Source organism: Orcinus orca, chromosome X (assembly GCF_937001465.1).
Source record: "Orcinus orca chromosome X, mOrcOrc1.1, whole genome shotgun sequence".
NCBI classification, from domain to species: domain Eukaryota; kingdom Metazoa; phylum Chordata; class Mammalia; order Artiodactyla; family Delphinidae; genus Orcinus; species Orcinus orca.
The window spans coordinates 128,352,570-128,369,271 of record NC_064580.1 but is presented as its reverse complement, the minus strand read 5'-3'; the positions used below and the strand labels follow the sequence as shown (position 1 = coordinate 128,369,271).

The 16,702-nt window shown below is 45.9% G+C and overlaps 1 protein-coding gene across 3 annotated transcripts in view; it reads right to left on the bottom strand.

The window, feature by feature from the left end:
- MAMLD1 (mastermind like domain containing 1) overlaps positions 1-16,702 on the bottom strand; it is a 118,462-nt gene that overhangs the window by 57,077 nt on the left and 44,683 nt on the right. For all 3 annotated transcript variants that reach the window (XM_033413560.2, XM_049704995.1, XM_049704994.1), the window contains exon 2: positions 4,467-4,625. In XM_033413560.2, the coding sequence (XP_033269451.1) occupies positions 4,467-4,562 (96 nt within the window). In that variant the 5' untranslated portion in view covers positions 4,563-4,625. The remainder of the gene's footprint in view (positions 1-4,466; positions 4,626-16,702) is intronic.

Genomic DNA, 16,702 nt, shown 5'->3' with positions numbered 1-16,702 from the left:
CTTTGTGGTTTTCAACATGCTTCAGAGCCAAGAGGCAGCAGAGCACAGTGGTGAAGAAAGCAGGCTCTGAGCTCTGCTGCGCCTTGTCTCTGTGACTTTGTCAAGTTGCTTAACCTCTCTGAGCCTGAGTTTCCTGCAGCTAACCTCTTCATCTCAGGGTTATCCTAAGGATTACAGGAAATAAGGCAGCCCAAATGCTCAACAAGTGCGTAGCGCCTAGTCAGCACTCAACTAAAGGTGGCTATTCTTACTCCTGGTTCATTTGATCTTTGTCCTCAGAGTGGGCAAAGGATGGACAAAGTCCCACGGCTAGTTAGGAGCAGAAGCAAGACTGGAATCAGGTGTCCTGGGCCCTGGTCTTAGGCCAAGAAAAATCGTCACATCAGACGCACGTTTTCCTGCAAGGGGACTCTCAAAAATTCACATGGAGAAACGTCTATTTAGGTCTTCTGTCCATTTTCGGATTGGACTGTTCGTTTTTTTGATATTGAGCTGCATGAGCTGCTTGTAAATTTTGGAGATTAATCCTTTGTCAGTTGCTCCATTTACAAATATTTTCTCCCATTCTGAGGGTTGCCTTTCTGTCTTATTTATGGTTTCCTTTGCTATGCAATAGGTCCCATTTGTTCATTTTTGCTTTTATTTCCATTTCTCTAGGAGGTGGGTCAAAAAGGATCTTGCTGTGATTTATGTCATAGAGTGTTCTGCCTATGTTTCCCTCTAAGAGTCTTATAGTGTCTGGCCTTATATTTAGGTCTTTAATCCATTTTGAGTTTATGTTTTATGTATGGTGTTAGGGAGTGTTCTAATTTCATTCTTTTACATGTAGCTGTCCAGTGTTCCCAGCACCACTTATTGAAGAGGCTGTCTTTTCTCCATTGTGTATTCTTGCCTCCTTTATCAAAGATAAGGTGACCATATGTGTATGGGTTTATGTCTGGGCTTTCTATCCTGTTGCACTGATCTATGTTTCTGTTTTTGTGCCAGTACCATACTGTCTTGATTACTGTAGCTTTGTAGTATAGTCTGAACTCAGGGAGCCTGATTCCTCCAGCTCTGTTTTTCTTTCTCAAGATTGCTTTGGCTATTTGGGGTCTCTTGTGTTTCCATACAAATTGTAAAATTTCTTGTTCTAGTTCTGTGAAAAATGCCATTGGTAACACCTCACACCGGTCAGAATGGCCATCATCAAAAAATCTACAAACAATAAATGCTGGAGAGGGTGTGGAGAAAAGGGAACACTCTTGCACTGTTGGTGGGAATGTAAATTGATACAGCCACTATGCAGAACAGTATGGAGGTTCCTTAAAAAACTAAAAATAGAACTACCATATGACCCAGCAATACCACTACTGGGCATATACCCTGAGAAAACCATAATTCAAAAAGAGACATGTACCACAATGTTCATTGCAGCACTATTTACAACAGTCAGGACATGGAAGCAACCTAAGTGTCCACTGACAGAAGAATGGATAAAGAAGATGTGGCACATATATACAGTGGAATATTACTCAGCCATAAAAGAAACGAAATTGAGTTATTTGTAGTGAGGTGGATGGGCCTAGAGTCTGTCCTACAGAGTGAAGTAAGTCAGAAAGAGAAAAACAAATTCTGTATGCTAACACATATGTATGGAATCTAAAAAAAAAAAAAAGGTTCTAATGAACCTAGGGGCAGGACGGGAATAAAGACGCAGACGTAGAGAATGTACGTGAGGACACGGGTAGGGGGAAGGGTCAGCTGGGACGAAGTGAGAGAGAGGCATGGACATATATACACTACCAAACGTAAGGTAGATAGCTAGTGGGAAGCAGCCGCATAGCACAGGGAGATCAGCTCGGTGCTTTGTGACCACCTAGAGGGGTGGGATAGGGAGGGTGGGGGGAGACCCAAGAGGGACGGATATGGGGATATGTATATATGTATAGCTGATTCACTTTGTTATACAGCAGAAACTAACACAACATTGTAAAGCAATTATACTCCAATAAAGATGTTAAAAAAAAACTTCACATGTAAATCCCAGGGCTGTTTCAAAGAACTCTCCTTTGGGACTGATATAATTTTATTAACAAAACTTGACTTGAAATTTGTTTTTTGTTGTTGTTATTGTTAGTCTGTTTCTTGGGAAAGGACAAAAAAAAACAGGTAAGCTGAATGTCTGTGTCAGACCTCTATGCTGAGGATGCTGCCAGGACAAGGGAGGGTGGAGCTAGGGAAGGGCTTCCAGAGGCACAGAGTTTCCTGGGGCTGGGGTGTGGGTTGTCATCCCTGGATGTTATAAAAGCACCCGAGGGAGAGCAAGCATTGGAAACAGCCGAGATCCAGTCCAGGCCACACCTGGGAGGTGCCAGTCCAGCTCCCACAAAGGACTGCTTTCTGCTGCTGCCATCCTGGGCCCTGTATTAACTCATACGGACAGCAGGTGTCATGGTGAACTGACTGGCCATTCTGCTTTGAATCTGTCCGTCTGTCCACAAACACGGGGCTGCTGAGCCACTCAGCGTGTGGAGCAGAGCTCCGTGTGGGCACCAGGTACCTTCCTTGAAGCTGCAGGGATTGACCAGCTGCGAGAAGTCAGCTGTGCTCAAACCAGGAACTGCTCAAACCAGAACTGGCTGCATCAGCAGTGCCTGGCTCCCAGCATACACATCAGGCAGAGCCAAAGGAGCGGGTGCCCTAGGTGTCAGCTCCGCAGAGGCCATGTGCATCTTCCAAGAAGATGAACGTGATTTTGACCTTTCAGAGCCCAAGCCTTGGTTTTTGGATCCCCTCCACCGGGACAAATCCATGGTCTTCTAGGACAGCTTGGCTTTTCAGAAACAGCTCACTCTGAGCCACTGGCGGAGAATAAGGTGTGCCCCGGAGGAGGGAGAAGGGCTGATTTTGATCAAGACCGAGGCGTGACTCTAAAGCAATGAATGTGAATTTTTGGCAAGACTTACAGAGGACTCTGAAGGCCACCTACAAAGAGAAGCCTAGCCCGGAAATGGCGTGAGCAAGGGCCGCTTCTCCAGAGTGAGGGCACGGGTGGCAGCTCTAAGAACCTGTTCTAGGAAAAACCCATCCTGCGCTGAGATCTACACTTATCAAAACCAAAACAATTACTTACTAGTCCCACTTTTTAAAAGGGTGTTGGTGGGGCACATGGGGGGAAGGGGAAGAGGATCCTGCATCTACAACCCACCCAGTCTTTTCCCCTAGGGTTGGAAACAAGCGTGAAACAAAGGAGAAACTGCAAGTCCCGTTGAAACTGACCATGAACTCTGGACGCATTACCGAGAGGCTTTCCTTCACTGACTTAGTTCTTGACCATAAAAGAGAAGCAAGAACTCAAAAGGGTAATTAGGATGGAGGGTAGAGATTGCCATGGAAAGATGCCTGACGGAAGGGCTGGCAGGACAGGCCAAAGAAATTGCTCCCTCTCTGCCATCCCATCTTTCCGCCATCTCTGTGAGAGCTGGAACTCCAGTAAACAAAGTTTTGTAAATGCCTCAACTGGATACCACATTTTCAGTACATTGTTGGTGGTAGACAACCAGGGCAAAAGACAGCAACAGGATTTCAACAATGTCCCCGCACACTTATGCACAGATCAGAATCCTCAATTAAATAGAAAACTGACTTACTGAAAGTGGATTGCCCTTGGAATTGGAGAAGCCAGGCCCTCTAGTTATGTGAAATGACATTACCTCAGAGCCCCCAGCTCCCAGTTCTCTGAACGGGAAGGAAGCAGACCCACGGGTCTAGAAGAGCCATTTCCTCTCTGCTCTATTAATTGCAGAGATTAAGTGAGCCACTCCTTTGTGGACCTAATACACTGAGATAACAGCCATTGTGTTTGCGGCACCTCCTATTAACTGAGCTAACCCTGGTAGACTGGCGAGGTTGCAGGCTTTTATTGTCAGATTCAACCAACCAATGGCTCTCTGGAATCCCTAACCCTGAGTTTCGGACCCATGGATGACATCTGAGTTCCAGGGGAAGAAAGCAGAAATTTGTCAAATGAGTTTTTGAAAGGACATCAGGGCCGGAGAATCGAATGGGAATAGCTTTCTGTGCCCTACTCACCGGCTTCCTGTTCTCAGTGGTACTAGGAAGCTAATATAATATATCTAGTGCCTGTCATCCCCACATTCCTGGTTTCTGTTAAGGTAAAAAGTAGGTCTTTTTCCCTTTTCACCCTTCATCTCTTTCCAGTTGAACGGGTGCAGTGCAGAGAGAGCTGGACTGGGAATCCACATGGAACCTTGGACTCTATTTCCTGTTCTTCCAAAAACTCACAAGGGGCAAGGTCAGCTCATCTCCTAGATCCCTTCTAGGTCAGATTTCAGTGCCTTACATTTTGGGTTGGTTGCTTGCCACCAAGTTCGCACAGAGAATTTCAATAACACATATTACGTTCAAGTTTAAGATTAGAAGCATTCAAAACCCCCCTCCCCCCCGATAGCCCATTGTCTGACCGATTCCTGGAGCTTTCTGGGCTCCTGACGATTTCCCACCATGGCGAAATGGGGAAGCATGCTCTTGATTACAAGCCGACTTTTCCAGTCATCCATTGTTTGACCTGCAATTTTATTCTTGACTCTCCAAGGCGCTTCGCAAACGACCTAGACACAGGGCTTAGGGAGACAAAAAGTACACTGTCTTTCAGATATGAAGATGAGACCATTGACCCCGTGAATCACAGACTTGCATTCTGAGGACAGGTTTAGGTGGAGTCAGCCACGTTCATTTTCCTGTCTCTCTTCCCACCCCACCACCCTCATGGAGCCCCTCCCACCTCCAGGGATGAAGGGCACCTCTGGGAGGCACTTGGCTGGGATGAGACCGCAGTCCCTGGCCATGGGGCAGAGTGAAGTTCACTGGAGAGCTGAGGGATGGGTGGAGAAGCAGCCCAATGTACCTTAAATAACAGCGGGCTTAAAGGCAGGGAATGGGGCTCCTGGGTCTGGCTTTGCTTGTGTGGTACGCAGTGAGATCTGGGGAAAGGCTTTTCTGTTTTCTGACACAGGTTTTTTTTTTTTTTTTTTTTTTTAATATGAAAACCATGGCGGTTGGATCACGTGATGGCTTATTGCCCCTTCAGCTCTACTGAAGCCTTTGGCCCATAGAAGGAGCAACTCTCCACTCTGCCCGTTAGCACCCAGCCAAGTGAGCTGACAGGTCATAACCTGACAGTCAATGGAAAGAAGCAATGGACGTCGGAAGGGGCTCATGAAAACCTGGTGCACTGGTTTACAAAAAACTAACCGAGCTGGCTGCCATCACGGCTGCCCCAATTTACGCCCTCCATGACAGATGAGCGGACACGTGCAAACCCAGGTACAGCGGACTTTTTTCGTTTTGTTTTGTTTCATTTCTTTTTGTTCTCACAATGTAGACGTGGAATAGGAGCTCTGCTAAGACATTCATATGCGAGGGAAGCTCTCCTTCCCATAGATCTACTTGGCAGTACAAAACCAGATCTAAAATTTCCATGTCCAGATGCCTGGCTCTGGAAAAATGGAGAAGTACTTTCCCCATTCTCCCACTGAGTACAACCGAAACCTCTGGACATTACATATAAAACAAACATAAGAAGACCCTGAAAGGTGGAGAGAAGAAAGCAGGCTGGATAGGGACCTTGGGCCCTAAGGAACACCGCGGTGGCGAGCTCCCTGGGTTTTCATTCTGCCTCATAGATCCCAGATCAGGACCGGAAGCCAACAATCCAAAGTGCCAGTGAACAGAGACAAAAAGGCTCCAGCAAAAGCCAAAGGACTGGGAGAGGGGCAGCCTCCCAAGACCGAAAACTTTTATACAAGAACCACTCTAATTCAGCTAAACACCATAGAAAAAAGGGTGTTCCCACCCAGCCCCATCAGTAAAGGCCAGCTGGGGACCTAGAATCCACTCCCACAGAGCGGTAATGAGTCATCTCTCCCTGTCCCTGCTAGGGTGGTGTTAGAAGAGACCTCACAGAGAGCCAGGACCTTTGCCCCTGGCACAGTGGTAATAGGTCCACATCCCATCCCTTCCAGTGTCAGTGGAGATCACATGGGGAACAGTAATGAGGCACTCCTACCTATCCCAGCCAGGGTGGCATTAGTGGAAGCCCAGTGGGGAGCTGGAACTGTCACCACTGCCCAGCAGTAATGAGAAGCCCCAACCTCCCCGGTGTCAAGGAAGGCTAAGTGGGGAACCTGGATTTCTATAGCTACCTGGCAGAAATAAGAGAGTGTGCTCCCCCTTTCCCTGCCAGAGCATTGTCAGAGGAAGTCAGCTAAAACAGAAGATCTAAATAAGTGCTGAGAGATATGCTTCAGGTATGGAAGGGGAATCAAGACATTCTTAGATGAAGGGAAACTAAAAAGGAAAACTAAAAGACTTTGTTAACAACAGACCTCTCCTAAGAGAATGACTAAAGGAAGTTCTCTGAACGGAAAGGAAATGATAAAAGAAGAAATTCTGGACATCACCAAGGAAGAAAGAACAATGGAAAGAGAAAAAATATGGGTAAATAGAATAGACTTTCCTTTTCCTTTCAAGTTTTCTAAATTATGTTTGGCGTTGAAGCACCAATTATAACAGTGCGTGCTGTGGTTCTAAATGTATGTGGGAGAAATAGTTAACGATTACATTATAAACAGAGGAGGGTGGTAAAGCAGTGGAAAGAGAGGTAAGGTTTCTATACTTCACTTGAACTGGTAAAATGTTGACATCAGTAGATGCTTATAAGTTATTTATATACGATGTAATACCTAGAGCCAGCAAGAAAAATGGTATACGAAAAGAAACATGCAAAACACTGTACATGAATCATCAAATGGAACTCTAAAAAATATTCAGGTCACCCACAGGAAGACAGGAAAAAGAAAATAGAGAAACAAAAATAGAGAGCAAACAGAAATTAAAAATAAATTGGCAGAATTAAGCACTAACATCAATAAGTACATTAAGTGAAAAGGATCTAAATACACCTATTAAAAGACAGAAATTGACAGTCAATAAAAAAACATAAGCCAACTATATGATGTCTGCAAGATGCTCACCTCAAATATAATGATACGGGCATGTAGAAAGTAAAAGGATGAAAAAACACGCAATTGTTAATTAAAACAAAAAGGAGCAGGGGTGGCTCTAGTAATACCAGATAAAGTAACTTCAGAACAAAGAAAATTACCAGGCACAGAGAGGGGCATTACATTACGGAAAAAGGGTCAATCTACCAAGAAGAAAAAGTAATCCTAAATGTGTATGCACCAAACCACAGAGCTACATGATATATGGAGCAAAAATTAACATAACTGAAAGGAGAAATTTACATTTATAGTGGAGACTTCAATGTCCTCTCTCAATAGTTGATAGAACAATTAGACAGAAAATCAGCAAGATATAGAACACAACACCACCACCATCTAATAGGATCTAATTGACATTTATAGAACACTCCACCAAGAAACAGGAAAATTTACATTCTTTTCAAGCATCCAAGAAATACATACCAAGATAGACATATTTTGGACTATAAAACAATCTACCAAATTTTTCAGAAGTTGAAGTAATACATGATGGCTTAGTACATTGTGGATGTACTGATGCCGCTGAATTGTTACGTGAATTTCACCTTCATTTAAAAAAAATCAATACCACCAAATACTGGCAACAATGGGAGAAACTGGATTACTCATACATTGTTGGAGGGAATGAAAACTGGTACTTTCTTAAAAACCGAACATGCAGCTCCTACATGACCCAGCAATTGCACTACTGGGTATTTATCCCACAGGAATGAAAACTTGTAGGCATACAAAAATTTGTAAACAAGTGTTTATAGTAGATTTATTCATGATAGCCCCAAACTGGAAACAACCCAGAAATCTTTCAATGAACGAAGGATTAAACAAACTGGCACCTGTATACCATGGTACACTCCTCAGCAAAAAAAAGACACGACTGTTGATATATATATAATGACCTGGATGAATCTGCAGAGAATTACGCTGAGTGAAAAAAAAAAGGCAACCCCCCAAACTTACATACTGTGTGATTCCATTTATATAATTCTTAAAATGACAAAACTATAGAAATGGACTGATTAGACATTGCCAAAGGGTAAGGAGGAGGTTGGTGTGGGAAGGAAGTGGATGTGTCCATAAACGGGCAAAATGAGGGATTCATGTGGAGATGGAAATGTTCTGTACCTTGACTGTACCCATTCAGCATCCTGCTTGTGATATTATACTACAGTTTTGCAAGATGTTATCATTAGGCGAAGCTGGCTAAAGGGTACATGGGATCTATTTGCATTCTTTCTTTGTTTTTTAAAAATAAGATGTTGGGGGTAGGAGTTTATTAATTAATTTATTTATTTTTGCTGTGTTGGTTCTTCATTTCTGGGCAAGGGCTTTCTCTAGTTGTGGCAAGTGGGGGCCACTCTTCATCGCGGTGCACGGGCCTCTCATTATCGTGGCCTCTCTTGTTGTGGAGCACAGGCTCCAGACGCACAGGCTCAGTAGTTGTGGCTCACGGGCCTAGTTGCTCCGCGGCATGTGGGATCCTCCCAGACTGGGGCTCGAACCCATGTCCCCTGCATTAGCAAGCAGATTCTCAACCACTGTGCCACCAGGGAAGCCCTATTTGCATTATTTCTTACACCTGCATGTGAATCTACAATTATCTCAAAACCACAAGTTCAATTAAAATCATATGACCGTATTATGTGATGCAGAAAACGGACTTCACAAAATTCAACACCCATTCACGATGAAAACTCTCAGAAAACCAGAATTAGAGGGGAACTTCCTCAACTTGATAAAGAACATCTACAATATATCTACAGCTAACTTCACACTTAATGATTAAAGACTGAATGCTTTCCCTCCACGATTGGTAACAAGGCAAGGATATCTGCTCTCTTCACTGCTTGTATCAAATCGGTATGTTGTACATCTTAAACTTACACCATGTTGTGTGTCAAATATATCTCAATAAAACAAAAACACAGTACTGGAAGTTCTAGCTAGTTCATTAAGGCAAGAGAACTAATAAAAGGCATACATATTAGAAGCAAAACTATACTTATAGGTGATATGATTGTCTACGTGGAAATCTTAACAAATTTACAAAGTAACTCCTGGAACTTAAATGTAAGTTCAGGAAGTTCTCAGGATACAAGATCAACATATAAAAATCAATTGCGGGCTTCCCTGGTGGCTCAGTGGTTGAGAGTCCGCCTGCCGATGCAGGGGACACGGGTTTGCGTCCCGGTCCAGGAAGATCCCACATGCCGCGGAGCGGCTGGGCCCGTGAGCCATGGCTGCTGGGCCTGCGCGTCCGGAGCCTGTGCTCCGCAATGGGAGAGGCCACAACAGTGAGAAGCCCGCGTACCACCAAAAAAAACAAAACAAACAAACAAAAAAATCAATTGCTCTGGGACTTCCCTGGTGGCGCAGTGGTTAAGAATCCGCCTGCCAATGCGGGGGACACAGATTCGATCCCTGGTCTGGGAAGATCCCACATGCTGCAGAGCAACTAAGCCCGTGCGCCACAACTACTGAGCCTCCGCCCTAGAGCCCGTGAGCCACAACTACTGAGCCCACGTGCTGCAACTACTGAAACCCACACACCTAGAGCCCGTGCTCCACAACAAGAGAAGCCACTGCCGTGGGAAGCCGTGCACTGCAACGAAGAGTAGCCCCCGCTTGCTGCAACTAGAGAAAACCCGCGCGCAGCCAAAATAAATAAATAAATTTAAAAAATCAATTGCACTTATAAATACCAGCAATTAACACATGGGCGCTGGAGTTAAAAATACGATGCCGCTTACTATTGCTCAAAAACTTCTTAGGTGAAAGCCAAGCAAAACACGCACAGAATTTGCATGCTAAAAGCTATGCAACACTCATGAAAGATCAAAGATGATCTAAACGAATGGAGGGATACTCTGTGTTCACAGAATGAAAGGCTCAACATTCTAAAGATGTCAATTTTTCTCAAATTGATATACAGCTGTAACCAATTCCTATCAAAATCCCAGCACGATTTTTTGCAGATATAGACAAAATTATTCTAAAATTTTATGGAAATTGCAAAGGAAGTAGAAGAGCTGAAACAATTTTGACAAAGAAGAATCAAGTGGAAGGAATCAACCTACCCGGTTTCAAGACTTATCATATGACTGCATTAGAGAAGATGGTGTGGTGTTGGCAGAGGGACAGACACATAGATTACTGGAACAGAACAGAGATTCCAGAAATAGACCCACACAAATATGCCCAACTGATTTTTGACAAAAATGCAAAAGCAATTCAGTGCAGGAATGGTAGCATTTTCAACACATGGTTCTGGAAGAACTGAACATCTATAGGCAAAAAATGAACTTCAAACTCAACCTCATACCTTACACAAAAGTTAACTCAAAATGGACCATATAGTTAAATGTGTAAAATTACGTAAGTTTTAGAAAAAGGTAGGAGAAAATCTTCGGGATGTAGAGCTAGGCAAAAAGTTCTTTCTTAGACTTGACAGCAAAAGTGTGACTCATAAAAGGAAATATTGATAAATTAGACCTTATCAAAAGTAAGATCTTTTGCTCTGTGAAAGACCCTGTGAATAGGATGAAAAACACGACTAGGAGAAAATATCTGCAAACCTCCTATCTGATAAAGGAGTAGTATCTAGAATATATAAAGAATCTCAAAAACTCAACAGTAGGAAAACAAACTACCCAATTAGAAAATGGGAGAAAGACATGAAAAGACATTCCACTGAAGAGTTTCTACGGAAGGCAAAAAAGCACATACAAAGATGTTCAGTATCATTAACCATTAGAGAATTGCAAATTAAAGCCACAATGAGATACCACTACTTACCTATCAGAATGGCTAAAATAAACAGCAGTGGGAACACCAAAAGCTGGTCAGAAAGTGGAGAAACTGGACCACTCACTGCTGGTGGGAAATGTAAAACTAGCCACGCAGCTGTAGGATGACACAGCACTTGCACTCTAGGGCCTTTATTCCAGAGAAATGAAAATTTATGTCCTCAGAAAAACCTGCAGCAATATCAATTTTCTGGTTTTGATACAATCCAGGGCCTCTCTGTACCCTGTTTGCAACTTCCAGTGAATCTATAATTATTTCATAAAAGAATAGCTAACTTCTATTCAAAAAAGATTTCAGTGTCCAGACCCACGGGGACACATTCTTCTTATTGCTTCTGGGGCACGTACAAGGTAGCATTTTTTAAAAAGTTACTTATGTATTTATTTTTGGCTGCCTTGGGTCTTCGTTCATGCGTGGGTTTTCTCTAGTTGCGGGGAGCGGGGTGGGGGTACTCTTCATTGTGGTGCATGGGCTTCTTGTTGCAGTGTCTTCTTTTGTTGCAGAGCACGGGTTCTAGGCGCATGGGCTTCAGTAGTTGTAGCTCTTGGGCTCTAAAGCATAGGCTCAGTAGTTGTGACGCATGGGCTTAGTTGCTCCACGGCATGTGGGATCTTCCCGGACCAGGGCTCGAACCCGTGTCCCCTGCACTGGCAGGCAGATTCTTAAGCACTGCGCCACCAGGGGAGCCCCCAAGTGGCATTCTTTTCTCAAGCAATGTACAGAAGTTTGTGCAGACCTTTTTATTCTTGAAAATACAAGTCCCACCCAAATCTTTGTTGAGTGTTTCAGGGGCCAAGCCCAAGGCCTCAGCTGTGACCACACTCAAAAACTAGACACCCTAACGAGGACAAAATGTCATATAATATACAGTGCACCCAAATAAAGATGGAAAAAGGAGACCTCATTTGCTGCTGAAGCGTCACTAACTCCCTGGCCCAGCATCTCGAGCCTGTGAGGGATGGAGGCCCAGATCTCATTTTAGCACTGGCAACACAAAACCTACCAATACCAAACAAGCTACCCGTTTAGCTCCAAGGAAAAAAAGGCAAAATTAAAAAAAGAAAACGCCGCTTTGGCTCTTAAAGACTCCACTCTACTGATTTCTTGACCCGCCCCTTTGCGGTTCCCAGCAGCCAATGTAGAGAGGACAGGTAGAGGTAGCAGCCAGAGCTCCGAGGATAAAGGCCTGATGCTCTGGTCTGCAGGAGCAGCCTACTGACTCAGCACCGCATCGCCGAGTTTGGATACTGGCTGGGCCCAGGGCTGGAGAGCGTGGCCAACAGCGGAAACGCAGGTGAGAGTTCCTTGCCTGGAAATTGACTTTGTTTGGTCCAAGTCAGAAGGCGTCTCCTGCCGTCGGCACGCCAGACTCTGTGGCCATGATATCGTTTCCTCTTTCCCTGGAGATGAATCTGGGCCTGGGAAACAGCCCTTGGGCAGACCTTCCTGCCACAGCAGGGGTGTGCTACCTTCCCACCCCCCCCCAGAAGCATCCACGAACACCTGAACAGGAAGCCTATATCCCCCATAAAAAGAAACCGATCCTCAGCAATGTTTCTCCCCCAAGCACAATCCAGGACTGTGGATGAACCCCCAAATCATCTGCCGTACACACTTTGGATTTCACCCTCAGACGTCCATGTGAATTCAGTTTGCTATATCCGTGTCAGGTTTAATACAGAAAGAAAATGCCCCCACCCCCCGCCACCCATCATCAGGTAAGTCGATGCTCCAGGGAGAGGCTTTGCTCTGGGGCTCTGGAGCCTGTTCATGTGGGGAGCGCGGTGGGTGAGGGCTGTACTCACACTTCAGGTTCGGAGCAGAGGCCTGAGGGCAGTCTCTCTTGCCCCGTCAGCCTGGGCTCTGGAGGCACCCGAGGGCCCCCAGGGTTATCACTGGCTCACCCCTCTCCATCTTAGCCAAAGCCTCTACTACTGGACCTCTTGCTGCCCAGACCTGTGACTCTGCCAGATGCCTGATGTCCACGTCAAAGTGCCAGTCGGGGTCAGATCTACGTTGTTGCCCCCCGAGTCTGGTCATGCAGAGCAAGGAAACGAAGAACCGAATCAGAGGCACTTGGCAAGGAGGCGAGCCGAGCGTGAGGATGGAGCAACCCTGAAGGACTGAAACCTTTCCATGTGCAAAAGAGTCCCAGTCCCCTGCCCCCCAGGAACTAAGCAGCAGAAAGAGCCTCGGGCTTCAGACTGGAAGGTATAAAGGTGAGCTGCATATTGAAGCCAAGCTGGGTGCGCCCCACATCCCCGAGTGCGTCCCCCATCTTAGCTGCTTCTTCCTCTGCGCTCCCCAGATGAGGTGACGAGACAGGTCCTGCTCAGCCGCTGCCAAAGGAGTCTCTGAGACCACGATGTCCCGTCCTGGGTCTCTGGCTTGTTGGGCATAGTCTTGGTCAGGATAGAAGACATTGGATATTAGGTCCTCATTTTCTCAAGGGTGAAATTTAGCTTCCAAACCAAAGAAAAAGCCAAAAGATCGCTGGACTTCAAATGGGCTTACAGAGGAATCGAACCCATCTAGTCGGGTGAAGGTAATGTCGATGGCAAAATAATTCAAATCTGTCTTCAGACGTGTACACTGGTGTTAACGTTGAATTGTGTCTCCCCCTCCCCATTCATGTGTTGAAGTCCTAACCTTCAGTATTTCAGAATGAGACCTTATTTGGAAATAGGGTCATTGCAGATGTGACTGGTTAAGATGAGGTCATACTGGAGTAGGGTGGGCCCCTAATTCGGTATGACGGGTGTCCTTATAAAAAGGGGAAATTTGGACACAGGGGCACGCACACAGGCAAAGGCCACGTGAAGACTGGAGTTATGCTGTCATACACCAAGGAACAGTCCTCCTGACACCTTGATCTCAGACTTTACCTTCCAAGACCGTGAGAAAATTCTTGTCTACGGTTTAAACCACCCAGTCTGTGGAACTTTCCCATGGCAGCCCTAGCGAACTCATACACTGGGGATAAAAATCTTTCTATAGCAAAGGCGTGGATGCCACTGAGGGCTGGCCTGTGCCAGGGAGGGCTCCCTCCGGGGGCTCTGGGGCTTGTTTACTCTCTGGCTGTGAAGGATCCTCTCTTGTTTGGATTACTAGGAGCTAGAGCGTTCTGAGCCCAGGGCTGGCTTTGGCTCTCGGCACTTAGAGAACGCCCTATTCTGGACCGTTATTACCCTGTCCGCCCCATGAAGCTGCAGCCGGGAATCCTCTGATCCCAAGCAGCTCTGAAGTGGAGCACGCATCACAAACTTTTGTAGACAAAACTGGGCTGCAGGGCCACGTGGAAAGCGAAAGGAAGCAATGGGAAGGAGGGACCTCTAGTGCAGAGTCACACGGCCTGATGGCGGGCTGAATACAGGCCAGGAGGCTAAGGCCACTACTACCGTCCAAACCTCCAGCAGAGGACGCCTCGTGGGGAACAGATCCAGAAACTCACTGCCGTCAGTCGTGGGCACTTTGGGCTGTAATCGCAGCACGTGACCCCGCTCGAAAGGAACTGGATGCTGCTAATCTCGATCTGCCACGAGCAATCTTGGTGTGAAGGTGTAAGGAGTCAAGTGAGATGCCCTGGTCCAGCGGGAGCCAGTCCTGGGAGAGGCAGGCAGAGCCCAGGCTGGAGACAGGCGGGTCGAGAGTGAAGAAGGCCGGCCTTCTAGATGTTAGGAGACTCAGGGCCTCGGAGCCCAAGGAGAGGCCGTGAAGCAGGAAGGCTGGCTTCTAGATCATGAGTTATGGGGCTCTGGGAAAGCTGCTTAACCTTGAAGAGTGAGTTTCTTCATGTGTAAAACACAAAGTTCTGTACAGAAGTCTAACAGCTACCACTGCGTGTGAACGGATTCAAGCTTGGGTGGCGGCTGCCCTAGAACCATTTGAAGGAGTCCCTCAGCCTAGAGCCTTGGTGACTCGTGACCCTCAGCCTAGAGCCTTGGTGACTCGTTGGGTTGGAGCCCATGTGTCCTCAGGAAGGCGTAACACATTGTTCAATATTTCTGTGCGTTTGAAAGGACCGCTTTGACGGTATTCAAGAGCCACAAGGCATATAATTATAGCCTTGTGTTAATAAATACAATATTCTAAAACACACCACTTTCCATTTGTAAAAGTTGACTTGAAAAAGCCCAAAGTGATGTGGAGAAATTGGAACCGTCACATATTGCTGGTGGGAATGTAAATGGTGCAGCCATTCTGGAAAGCAGCTTGGCAGTTCCAGAATAAGTTAAACATAGAATAGCCATATGGGCCAGCAATTCCGCTCTCGGGTATATATCCAAGAGAAGTGAAAACATGTCTACACCAAAGCTTGTACATGACTGTTCACAGAAGCGCTATTCATGATAGCCAAGAGGTGGAAACAACCCAAATGTCCATCAGCTGGTGACTGGATAAGCAAAATGTGGTCTCTCCATACAATGGAGTATTACGCAGCCATAAAAAGTCATGAAGTACTGGTACACGCTACAACATGGATGAGCCCTGACAACATCATGCCAAGTGAAAGATGCCAGGCGCAAAAGACCACATGACGTATGCTTTCATTTATATGAAATGTCCAGAACAGACAAGTCAAAACAGTGAAACACATTGAATTGTATACTTTCAAAGAGTGAATTATATGGTATGTAAATTATATACTAATTAAGCTTTTTAAATAAAGCCCAAATTATTATCACTCCTTAATCTAACTTGGGGTTTTAGAAAGTTGTTCCTTTCAGAGAAACGATGAAGCCACATCTTTTAAGTTTGGGGAGAAAAAAAATGTTTGTATCCTGCACTCTTAGCAGGACTAGCTCCTTTTGAAATGGGGTGTCAACAGGCCTTTTCTTCCCTTAATGACACAGTGGTGCCGCAACCTTTCCCTAGTGACCCACGTCATCGATAAACAACTTACAAAGTTGGTTTGGAAATAATACCTCAAGATCTGGTTGACTTGAATTTTGACATCGCTGCTGCCACTGCCAGGGACCTCCCGAGTCCCCCTCCTTTCGGATTTGGGATGTCACGCCACTGAGGTTACAAATGCCTGTCCGCCACACACTCCCCTGACCGTCCCATGCCACTCAGTGATGAATCAGCTTGGGGCTGGGGGTTCCTGGCAAGTACAAATGTTCTGCGATCTCATACAGTGGGCTCGGACTGCAGAATCCTGCTTTAAGGAGACAAGACTTGCCCAAACCAACAAGTCAGCTGGGATCACTGTGTCTCCAGCTGGCCCTGCCCGGAAACGGATTCGACTCTAAGACCGAGCAGCACACAGTGTCCATCCATGACAACAAGCAGAGAACAGAGTTTTCTGGAACTTGGGGACACACAGAAATGAGGGCAGACTGAGACAGCCTTACAGCAGGGTTAACAATGCTGATCTTGTCACGTGATCGACTGCAGCAGAAACAGCCTCAAGGTGATGTGAGGCCAAGTTTCGTCAAGACCTCATTTCTCCCTGAACTTGTTCAGCATCATCTTTTTCTGTTCCGGACATCATGTGCTTTGAAAATTGAAAGAGCCCTGGGATTTAAAGTGGTAGTCCAGACGGCCCTTCTAGGTGCTGGCTTTCCTGTGTGCTGAATGCCCACAAGCCGAGTTCCCCTAAGCTTCCTCACAGCTGATCACCAAGGTTGCGGTTGGCCTGGGGGTGGGTGGGCGTCAGGAAACTGTCCCGGTGTCCTCTGCAGGGCCAAACCACGCCACTCACACGGTGGTACGCACACAGACACAGATGCACACAGTCACACATGTACACACCAACGCACATACAGATAGACACACACGTGCACACAGACAGAGACATGCACACAGACACAAAGACATACAAATACAGA